Here is a 12,616-nt window from a genome sequence, read left to right on the forward strand (position 1 = left end):
TTGCGTCAGCGCATGCCACAGACGTGACATACTGTACACATATACACCGATGGCTCCAAAGACGATAGTCTAGTTGGATGCGCCGCTGTGAGCGACGCTGCGAGGAGCTCGCTGAAGTTGCATAGCTAATCCTCAATATTTACTGCAGAGCTATGCGGCATTCTATGTGCCATTGCAATTGCAAAGGAGAGCGAGGACACGGAGATTTGTATATTCAGCAACTCTAAGAGTGCTATCCAAACACTATTACATTACAACTCGCCGCACCCGTTGGTGACAGCATACATAGACGGCTTATCCAACTCAGTGCACGCCAGAAGACAGTTACATTCTGCTAGGTCCCCGGCCATGTTTGGATAGATGGCAACGAAGCCGCCGCCGAGCTCTCACGCCGTGCAGCGGCTGAAGAGACGCCACATTGGAATGATGAAGTATCCTACCGGGACCATTACGTCCATCATCCGCAAGGAACTACTGGATGAATAGCAGGGAGAGCGGACGCGCCTCGAAATTAACAAACTCCGAAAAATTAAAGAGAATGTAAGGCCTCGTCCCACCGCGGGCGCCGGGTGGAGGTATGCCTCACCCGCCTTCGCATTGGATAAACCTGAATTACCCTTGGCCACCTCATTGAACGCTCACCTGCACCTTAATATATGGATTGCCTACTGTAGTACCCCAGACCGTATCCCACTTCCTTTGTGAGTGCTTGTCTTTTGGTGATGCCCGACGGCAATTTTTCCCTAGATTACTCCGACACACACCTAAAAAGTATCTTGGCCCAGCCAGAACACGGCTATTATAATGTCGATCGACTCGTAGGATACCTGATGGCGATAAATGTGTTCGAAAATATATAACCCGACATGTGATGTACCCTTAATACATGTGATGAGCCCCAATATATGCGATGTACCTCAAATGTACTCAATACAGGTGATGTACCCCAATCTCAGTCCGTGACGCCCAACGCGACATTCGGCGCGAGATATAGCTCGATCACAGAAGCGCTAGTAACGAAGGCCACTAAAAACAAGTAAATATTCCAGCTCCTAACCTACTCCGACATTCCGCTGCCTATATTTCGACATTCCTTTCAAATCCAATTTATTCGCCCATCTATCAAATTTTCACGAATTACGAAGGTATACATCATTGTACCTTCACATCAGATTCATTTAATATTTTGATCAAACCCCGTGATAACGATAATAAGGTTGATCGTCAATCAGGAGCGGTCGTGGAGAGGTTACGCTGGGATGCATGCAACGTCAAAGTGGAGATCAACTCTGATCCATGGAATGCGACGTCCTAACCACACTTAACGCAGCTCCTAGTATTTACAAAGCAACTCCACTTACCTTCGAGCATCAAAATTTAACGATGAAAATGAGAATTGTCACGGCGATTCGGTGGCATTCTTTTTAGCGTAACCATTACGATCATTCTACGTCAAGCTAGCTGGTTTATTCATCCGACAATCTTGGCCCGAAAAATCGCAACATTAATCCTAAAACTGTCGCACAATTAAACCTAAAATCTTACAGAAGTTTCCATCAGAGGGAATTCTGCCTTTATTAAAATTTCAGGCTACGCTTTTTTGAGCAATTAATCTTCCACGATGCATGTGACAGTTTGGTGCACACCAATCAAAACTGTAGTCGGCTATGCTAGCAGGTGCGCCTTCAGCCGTTTAGGAGCACTATTACGCTATTTACGCCTCGACGCTTTAAATCGAGGTAAGACTGACGACTCTCGGAACGATTAAGAACCTTCGCAAAATCGCTCTAATTTGGGTCGCTTTCTTTGTAAGGCTTGGTTCACACCATACTGTCGGGCACGTGCCAGTCCATAAACTTCAACGAGATTTTACAGAAGCATTTACACCGGCCGTGCAAGGGATCTTCCATGCCCGTGATGTGGATGCTTCTATGGCTTATATGACTACCATATGAGCGACAGTGCACAGTGACTACCATATGCTCTCAAGGCCTGAACCCGGCCCAAGTTATCAATTTCCGTGGAGTTCAGCAATAGAGACGATAATGGTTCGATTTTTCAACTCTCCTGATCATCATTCGCACGAAGGTACCAAAAGGATGGTTAATTCTAGCTCGCAACCCCGCAAATAGTTTACTATCGTACTTAATGGTTAAAACAGCCATAGTCATTCAATTATATATGCCATCAGTTCCAAAATCACACGGGAACGGGGATCAATTGATACGGTTCATCGTTGGAAATGGTTTTAACGGGATTGAACAGATACCTCCTGATTAGTCATCAACATTCAGTTTCTCTTTACAGAATGAACATTTCATGAATTGTCGATTCCTAGCATGGCCCAGCCAACATTAAAATAAATCCAGCATGGCACCTTAAAACAAATGGCTGATCCTATCCGCTTCATTCGCGGCAGGGATGTATATCATTTCATATATAACAGGACGTTCTGCTTTATTACAAGCTAGAAATGGAAAAGTAGTTGTATCTTAACAGGATCAATAAAAACTATGATAATCTCAAAAATATTTTGAAAAATTACAATCGTGCAGCGTTTATAATCAAAATTCGTCCGTAACTAAAACTTGAGTTATCCGTACAGAATCATCTCCACATGTGAAAATAACATTGAAATTTTTTTCCGCTAACAGCTGAACAACTAAATTTGAACTCTGAAATTGGCAAGGAAGCTTTTCGCTCGAACAACTTAATTTAAGATCAAAATAAATACCGAGCTAGAAGATACCTTGGCGGGCTGTGTCTATAATGGGGGGCTATAGTTTACAATCACAGTAGCATTAAGAAGCTTTACTTGTCGTTATTAATATCTAGGTAACGTGGAACAGCTTTAACGCAGGCAAGTTAATTGGTCAAATACCACAATAATTATCTAGATATAAATTCAAATTCTCCATGCGTCAGAAAATATGCCATGTAGGCAATGAAATATGCATTCAAATTGGATACACGATTAGATGGATTAAAAAAAATTCGCGCAGGCCATCGGATGCAATCGTGGAATTGAACTAAATAATTAAAAACGGGTGGCAGTTCATAATTGGAACCCTCCTCATTAATTTTCAAATTATGCACATAAATATGCTGACACGCTTCCTAGCATTGATCGAGTCAGATTAAAAAAAAAAAACTACCATGTTCACGAAACCGCGATGAGAAAAAAAAATCAAGACAGTAGTCTTGTCAACACATTCGAGCTGTAATCTCGACTAGCAGTCACAGATAAAAGAGAACAGAACTTCATGAAGCTCTTATATCCTATGAAACGTTATTTACAGAGATATGATCACACATCATGTGAGGAATGACGGATGAGAGGCAAAATATAAACGAGGCGAAGATGAAACACAGCAGGTACTTGTAGCTAAACGTACTAGCAGGCTCTCCGAGAACATCAGCTCCTCACCCAACCATGACCGGTACTTTGGTAAATAAAAAGGCAGTGTTGGTAGCGAAGCGAAAAAAACTTCGCGTTGACCGTCGTCTTCAGGTGGAGACACCATCTAGAAAGGCAGCTCAGTGCGCGCCTTCATGTTGGACACGGCGTGCATTCTGTCGAATGCAATGAGGTCAGAACAGAACAAAGGTGGAAAATAAGGTTTCGATAACATAGTAGCAATACAAAAATCGCATTTATGACTTTACGATTCAATGGACTGTACTTAGCATCTTGGTCAAACAAGTCCGTTTCAAAGGTAGACTGTATAGAAGCAAAATACATTCATGTACCGAGGTAATCGATTCCGACTGAGAAGAGTCGGAGACAGCTCAAGCATAACGTTTAACGCGCTCATAAACTTACTTGGGATTTTTGTACTTTTCTCTGATGGCATGCTGAGCGCTCTCATGCACTTTGCTCAGAGTCCTGTTAAGATTAACGTAACAGCCCCGTAGATCTTCTAGTGTGTATTGATACTTCTCGGTCATGATCGCAGGCCAAGGCGTGTGTCCCTGCAAAATTCAACGAAAGCTCAGCAAATGGAAACCAAGATTTTAATAAGATAATAATGTATACATCTTCCATTGAGTAGGACTAACACTATAAAGGCTAATAATACAATGATGAATTAGAAACGATTATCCATTCCATCAACACGAAGCCTACTACTCGTTCTAACAAACTGATTTACCGCCGACTTTTAGGGAACGAGTACCAAGAATGTCATTACGGCGAATGTTCTTAATATACTCTTTGTTTACTACGAGATTAGGAGCCGGCACAGGAGACAAAGTCCACGAACCTGAGTAAAGTTGGCTATGGCGAGCGCGGAGGCAGCAATCTCCGAGGGAAGGTAACGAAGGAATGGGTCACAGTCTAGCATCGTCAGCTCTGCTATGAACTGTAAACAAAATACATTGATTGCAGTGTATTCAGTTCCATACGAATAAATCATTTTCTCATTAACTAAATACCTAAGATACAAAAGCTATGAAGTCATAACGTCAGCAAATATTTTCATCTAATCGGTCGGATTACTTCAAGGAACTTTATAAAAGGAGAAAATGAAATAAATGCCTTTCTTCTAAAATACCTTTCCAAAGCGAACTTTTCAAATCAAACATAAGAAATGAAGAAAAAGCTCTTCACGATCCTAGAGAATTGGACCAATTTAGGAGGGTACTTAGAGCTTCATAACTTTTGGAGCGACATCTTCAAGGCAGTCAGGAGCACTTACCAAAGCTAAACACGTAGTTGCCTCCGTACAGCCGAGAGTGCGTGAGAATTTGTTAATGAAGACAAAAGCTGTAGGAACGGCCATGTCGAAGCTCAGCACCTTCAAGATTAGGTGCTCCATCCGTAGAATATCCGAAACCTTATAAGTATTATCAGTGATGTAGGCGAATTGAGAAACGTCGGGAGGATAGATTTCTTCATATTTACTGTAACAAAAAATACACTTATTAACCGGATATCCATTCAAGGACTCGTAAACAGTACAAATCTACAAAATTCAAAATTTTAGAAACAAATAGATGCATATAAAAATTCTTTACCTCTATTTTTTTGGTCAAAAATTTCAAACCACCCACACGCGCGGGAAATTTAGATAAAAACTATGCGACGAAGTTCCACCAACACAACTAGCAAGCAGTTGTTTGTTAGGACAGATTTTAAAAGTACGCACACGAAATGTTACTGAAACTGCGGGTAGACTATTAGCTCAAGTAGATGACAGGGTCACGTACTTGCATCTCCTAGGAGTAAAATGGTACACACAGTCTAAAATTGCCCAGGTTTACGTTCAATGCGCCTCAGTAACATTATAATAGCAGCTAAATTGTGGAGGAATAGAGACACAATGTGCAGGTTTCCTCAGAGATCTTCGACATCAAGTAAAAACTAAGGCAACAGGCGATAGATACTAGTGGAGAAGGTAATGACAGTGTTTGCGATAATTATTTTAGCCCACAGGCCGCCCGAAGTTCAGGGGATAACTCGATCGGAGCATCAGAAACTGTACTAACTTTTGACGTCGACAAAAGGAAATTCACGTTAGCTCAAACCACCATGCTGCATTAATACACAATATTATGCACTTAAAGAATAGGCCCTAAATACGGCGAGCGCTTTGCTTCACGTCAATTAAAACCCAGCTATTTAACAAGATTAAACCTATCGTTCTGACATTACACACGTCAATTTATAGAAATTGTCTATGGGCAAATTCATCCGATATCGTTACCAATTCAAAGTGGTGTTGCATTACGAGTTCACTTGGCCCGCTAGACTCGACAGGAACACGCACTATACACGTAATACGAAGGTTTATGGAAACTAGTAGAGACCCTAACTCGGCTCCGTACAACTGAAATGCTCAACATATAGCCCGTTTATTTCGCCACACCAACTTTAGAAAGACAGTTATTGTATATAGGCTTAAATAACTTATCTTCAGTTTACGCCAAGGAAATAATCGGCTAAGTACAAGTACTTACGATGCAATGAACATAGCGGTTGTGCCAACGAGCTGAAGTTTATGTCGCTTGACTGACATGTGGGAGAGGAAGCGGTCTATGTAAGACACTGCTAGATATAGCGTCTCTGTGGACAGGTTGTATTCCTCAGCGACTTCAACCATCCAGTCTACCAAGATCCACCTCATTGACACGGTTATGTCGGTCTGCTTCTCCATGTAGTTGGTCCGCGGACGGTGAATTTTCTGCAATAAATAACGTTCATTCATCAACGAGTCAACTACTATTTAATGTTCTCTTCGTGGAAGAGCGAATTCGGAGATCTAATAACGATAGAAAATAAACTTTATGTAAACACATTAATCCACTTACAATAGCACATCACAGCAATTTGCACGTAGATTAAAAATGAAAAACTTTCAATCCAGGATTTAGATACGGCATCGAATTGTGGATGTAAGTATCAATATGAAACGGATTGAGAGATTCAATTATTCCCTTGGAAACATAGGAGCACAGAAAACCTGTTGCAAAGGCTGGGATTAACATAATTTAGGATTTGTACGTGATGCAGGTACTTTAGGCACCCCCGAACTATTTCGCGCTCACCGGCTAGATTTTACTCATTTTAGTTCCGTACAAGGCGTGGCACTGACCGGTAAATGTTACTCATTAGTTTTAATCATCGTGCAAGCCGAGGGCTCACTACTACAGGCATCCTGATACTGGTTAAAGATTGTTCATGCGGTTCACTCTGTCTAGAAACTCGTTTTCGAGATTTCACGAGCCCGGTGAAAGAACTTTTTAATTGCAATGCCATCCTTTAACGATAATCCAAGTTTCTCAGCCAATAACCTTTGACCGCTAAATCAGGTTATCGCTTAATTTAACGATAACCTGGAGAAAACGTGATGCGCAACCGAATTAACTTTAATGCAACATTCTTCAACATTTGACCCTAACATTTAAAGCAAGGAAGTCTAATTATCAGCAGATAACTGACCTCTGCTTCCCGGAGATACAAGTATATATCCGCGGCGTACTCTGACATGTCCCACATGCTCTCTTCGCGCATGCTGAGGAGCTCTTCCTGAGGTCGGGAGGGCGTGGCGACGCTCATGTTGGTGGCGCTGTCCTCATCAGCTGCGCTCAGCTCCATCAGCTCCTCTGTCACGCTCACGCTGCTGTCTATCAACGGCCTCGCTCTGCACATCATATAGCACAAATTAAACGCACATCAATTTTTTTTTACATCGACAGAAAAATGCTACAATTTTATTACCAGCTCTGAAAATTTCAAAACGCAGAGAATCTAAATTTTTACAATAAGATTACCAACTGCAAAAACAAATCATGAAAAAGTTGGAATTGAACCTAGACTTTATCTCGCGCCAGGAATTCAAAGGCAGAATTTATCCAGGACTGGAACAAAAATTATCTTTCTGGTATTCGAAGAGAATATCGGTAGCAAAAGGGAAGCTGGGAGTTTAACTCTACTTCTATCCTGAAGAGATAAAACAATGCACCAAGGGCAGACTGGGACGACCCGCTACGCGACTATGTTACGGGTATCGATGCATAGAATTTCTACCTCGATCACGTTCAAATACATGAAGTGCAACTTCAAGTGCAATGATTTGAAATTTACGACACACAAATGGCTTAACTAAAATTGTGAAACAACTAAGTTCGGTCGTTGACTGCTGTAGTCGAGTCTGATTTCAATGGACACTTTATATTGTTCAAAAGAAGTGACAGTATCAACAGGATAAAATAATTTCCTTCAGGTTAAAAAGCACCTGAGCTATAGAGTGGGCGAAATAAAAAACCTACTGGTAGTAAGCAGAGAAAACTCTTCTGTTACGGCCATGAACATGCTTATTTCAACGTCAACTGCCAATTTCTTAATGACGAGCTGTAATTAATTTTTCCAAAGCATCACCCAGCCAAGATTACGCACCTGGGAAGGGCGCTGAGGGAGCTTTGTAGTTGCTCCCCCAGCTTAGCAGCGGCATAGTGTAGAGAGCTTCTGTCGACCGCTTCGGTCGCAGTCTTGGACCTGACATTGTTGGGCGCCACCGACGTCAAGGAGGAGCTGCTGGTATTTGTGGAGGATTTAGAGTTGTCGGCAGAATTATCGCTATACACCGACAAGGATAAACTGGATGCGGTGCTCGTGAGGGACTTGGTGCGAGCGTACGAGTTTTCATCTTGACTGCACTTCAGAGAATCGGCATCTGACGACGTCTGTTGACAAATCAAGCAAATAAATTCAACATGTTCGAGGTTAGCCAATGCCACTTTACAATTTTCATCCGATACGAGTATGTTTGTGACGTCCAAAATGAAAAATAATTTTCACGAAATATCAAAGAGAATCAATCGTGAATCTTCACAGTTTCATGGGTTTCGAGGATATCGATCGGTAGATTAAAACAGCCCTCAGAACTATTGACAGTAAGAGTGTGGGAAGGGTTTGTTAACACTAAATGAAAACCAACGTAATAATTACAATTTAAAAACACTATTAGGTACTATAAATGTATCAATTCCCCGTCGCAGATTCGACCGATCGCGACGTAACACCCACGATATCTAACTACGTAATCACTGCATATATACAGTTTATTCCCGTTCATACTACGAGCCGCTTACGCGGGACGCTACTCAATGAAGCATACATTACGTCTCCACTGTTCCAAAGAGCAACTTTGTTCAGCACGAGCAGCAGATTCTCAGGAATAATCTCAAGATAGCCAGATGTTCCAGAATGTACTGCATACTATTAATGGAGATAATTTCCAGAATTTTTTTATTGCATGGTTAAGAGTAAGCAACATCATTAACCAAGTACAAAATATTAAAGTCAAACCATGAGCGCAGGTAAGTAATTCGAATTTATTCACTTCCTCAAAATTGGCCATTAGCAAGATTTTCTGACCTCACCCATGTCGGTACTCTATATTCTATAACATAGCGAATATTGTCAGGTTACGATGTATCCAGCATTATTCACTAGCGTTACACATCGAGCATCATTTTCAATGCATGGTGACGAACGTCAGGGCAGCCATTACAGAACCTTATGTTATGTGAAAAACCTTATGTTAATTATAAATTCTAACGTACTTCGCTAGCTAAATTAGCAAATTCTCGAACGAACTTCAAATTGATCAAATAGATAATCCAAAATTTGACGGTCGAAAGGATTCAACCAAGAACGGATCGTAAGACTTTGTCAATTGAATCAAATTTGGATGCGGACATCGGCTACCGAGCGTAGTGTACTAGATTTTCAGGCATTCCAAAAATTTCGTGCAAGGCAGTGGTCACGAGTGAATTCAAATACAAGTTACAGCCGACATCACCAATTATAGACGTTCTGAAGAACTATCAGCCTAGACAGCCCCAAAGTGGTGGCAAGTGACAAGAATGTCAATAAGGTCTTGCTTATCTGATATAGTACCAAACCAATAAATCAAAGATTATGTAAAAACTATCTACCTAAGGTCATTTATAATTAATTACCACTTTAAACGATGGTTTTGGACTTTTGGTGCTTCTGAGGTCATACTGCAGTAACTGCACCAGGCCAAAGTGGCAAAGCAAAGATTTTATTAGACTCGAGTTCATGCAAGTCCTACAAGTAGACAAGTGAGGCAGTGAAGTATCATGGAAACTTGCATTATCATACACATGAATTGGTTTAAATCTAATAAATGGGAGAATCAAATATGAACAGTTTCTAAAAAATGTGTGGTTTGTCACCATGACTGCACTGCCAGAAAGGTCACCGTCATAACATTTTGAAAAGCAAATGCTGGTATGAATATCGGGTTGACATGGAAAAAGAAAATATTTGACAAAGCAGGCTCCCTAAAATCAGGAACAAGAACTTGGCTGGCACATTAAAGTCTAGAAGTCATCCATTAGAAAGATCAAACTAGAAGGAGCAAGTAAAAATCCATTACTAGCAGCTGTACGTACTTATAACACAGATTACACCCAATGATTAGAAAAGATGATTCAATGCAGCAGCAGTTCTAATTGAAATTGTCACTTGCTATGATGACCTATTCTAAAAAAATCAATCTTGCACCCTTCAATAGGTAAACAGAAGAGTAGACAAAACTTGGGGCATAGTTTTTGCCTAGCTAATTATGAATAGAATCAGGATAGAGATAAAAATAGTCAAAAATACAAAGATAGACAAGGAGATTGAGATTTGAGAGCATTACTCTTGAAACTTTCATTAGGTGACAAATGCACAACTAGCCTTGAACTAGATTAGTTATAACAATACAATTGCAAACTTGCATTAGAGTTAAGTCAGTAAATAACATTCCTCAAAGGTTTTACAGACAATCTTGCATAAAAAAATTGATTTATAGATGGCATATCAGCAGATTTATATCAACTAGGACAACTACATTACTATGCTGTGCATGGATCTGGTGTATTTTACTATCTTTGGTATACATGGAGCTTTTATCCTGATTAAGCTCAGCTTCCACACTGGCAGACAGATCACAGATGTAATCATAACAGAAGACCAAGAGTTGTTGCCCTATAGAAGGAGATTCAGTTTGGGCCGGATCTTAGTATTCGCCTATTCGGGTCTCGGGAGTTAGCAGCTTTCAAATTTTCAATACAAGTGAAGCTGAAACAAATGCGTATTTATTTAATACTCACCTGCTTTACTGTCCTTGAAGGCTGCCTCCGTAAATTAACAGAATTTTGTGATGTGCTCAGGACAGCAAAAGCCGTTCGTTGATTATTAGTTGCACGTAATCCATCGCGTTTTGCCCGTAGTGCGACGCCTGGAACTCTGTTTTCTTGATCTTCGTATATCCTTATTGATTCAGCCATTCTGACTAGGTTAATGTGATAATACGGACACTCTAATGCATGGACGCTGACAAAGCCTTAACCTAAACCTCAAGGTATGTACAGTACTAGGGCTAACGCATGTGTGACCATGAATTTCGAAAAGAGATCTCTTGCCGCTGCTCCTTTTGAACCAGCCAATCCTGGACTAGAGGCCGGTGACGTAGCTTATGCCAAATTTCAATCCGTTTGCGATGGTAATTTTCTTGAAAAAAATACCGAGATTAAGGCTTGAAGCTTCTTTTTTCTTTCGAAATGTCCATATTTCAAGTCAAATGTAGAAATTTGTTTATTAAAAGTTCTCCAATCTAGGCGAAACCATCCACCAAATGATGAATGGAATTCCTCATCGATGTGCCAAATCTCCGCCGTTTATGCACTGTTCTTATCTTCATGAAAATTTAATTTGGTACGAAGCAAAAAGATATATTTCTGATATAGTTTTCCCAAAAAATAGCTCCAATTATAATTTCAGCATACTTTTCGTTGTTTGTTCCGAAAAAATAAGTGTTGAATTGATTTGTTTCCCTCATATTATACATTCGGTAACTTGACTACCAATGGATAGTCGAAAAAAAAACGTTTCGTACTTATCTGCTAATAATCACGAGTATATTCCCAACTAACTTATCGCTCAATTTTATACGTTGAAAATGTGAGAAAAACTTGCTACAAGAAAACTTGAATATTTAAATTGAAATCTGCCAACGACTTGAATGCATGATTAACAATTTTAATAAGATTCGATCTACTTCGAATGCAGATGATAACTCATTGTCATTACAGTTTTCCTTGCCAAAAACACATAAATAAAGTTCATTATCATGTATCAAATATCCTTCAAGCATTATTGTTGACATTAAAATCGGGAATTATGGTGAGAAATCTTTACCAATGAATATCATTAGCAGTAAATATATATTTAATTTTACAAGAAATGCATAACTAATATGTGTACTAACATAACATCACTAATTTTCAAAAATTTCCAGCGTAACGGCTCTACTCAGTACTCACTATAGTAGAGGCACGATGTTTTTTTGCGGCCACTTAACTGTAGGTACTATTGTCTATTGCTGCAACTTGTTATTATTTATTTAGTTTATAATTATTCTAAGTTTAATTATGTTTTGCTGACCTTTGGCATATCAGGAATTAATTTTGTGCATCATTTATTAAATAGAATTTATCCCATAACTTATTGTGCGTGAATTTTTCAAATGTTTTTGCGAGGTCTACCGTAGGTTTTCTAAACCTCCGTGAAAACAATTTTTTAACATAAACTTACACAAAAATGAGAAAACCGTCAACATTGGGATGAATCGACAATAAAACAATACATGTTTGTATTTATATTTACACTTCACTTGAATATCTAAATACATTTACGCCATGACCTAATATCTGACAATTAGTCGACTCATTATTTCTGGACTTCTACAGAGAAATCTTTTTGAGCAGTACGACATTTTTTAATCCAATTTTGAGGCCAGTTAGAGCCAAAACTTTTCATGAAAGAATATTACCTAACAAATTGCTGGACCGAAACCCACATTAATTTAATAGATCAAGGTGAACCTGGAAATCTTAAAAGTCACCTGCACTTTTAGGCCACTGTTTGTATAACTCGATTTATATAAATTTAGAATACATTATCTGAATCGTTCAATTTGGGCGTACTTAGAGTGCCTGGAGACTAATGGGTGCTTTTATTGTTAGACAAGACTGCAGTTTATGCTTAACGACGAAAAACCGGGAAATTATTGTTCAATTAATATTTATAATGCCTAAA

At 39.6% G+C, this 12,616-nt stretch overlaps 1 protein-coding gene across 1 annotated transcript; it reads right to left on the reverse strand.

Moving 5' to 3' along the window:
- Positions 1-2,164: 2,164 nt before the first annotated feature.
- On the reverse strand, positions 2,165-10,946 carry LOC108665027 (G2/mitotic-specific cyclin-A). Its single transcript, XM_018151743.2, has 8 exons — positions 10,630-10,946; positions 7,898-8,184; positions 6,941-7,142; positions 5,959-6,182; positions 4,698-4,902; positions 4,263-4,361; positions 3,824-3,972; positions 2,165-3,573 (listed from the first exon to the last, which is right to left on the reverse strand). The coding sequence occupies exons 1-8, from the start codon at positions 10,804-10,806 to the stop codon at positions 3,525-3,527; spliced, it is 1,392 nt and encodes a 463-aa protein (XP_018007232.1). The 5' UTR covers positions 10,807-10,946; the 3' UTR covers positions 2,165-3,524.
- Positions 10,947-12,616: the final 1,670 nt, after the last annotated feature.

Source organism: Hyalella azteca, unplaced genomic scaffold, assembly GCF_000764305.2.
Source record: "Hyalella azteca isolate HAZT.00-mixed unplaced genomic scaffold, Hazt_2.0.2 contig13225, whole genome shotgun sequence".
Lineage (NCBI taxonomy): Eukaryota > Metazoa > Arthropoda > Malacostraca > Amphipoda > Hyalellidae > Hyalella > Hyalella azteca.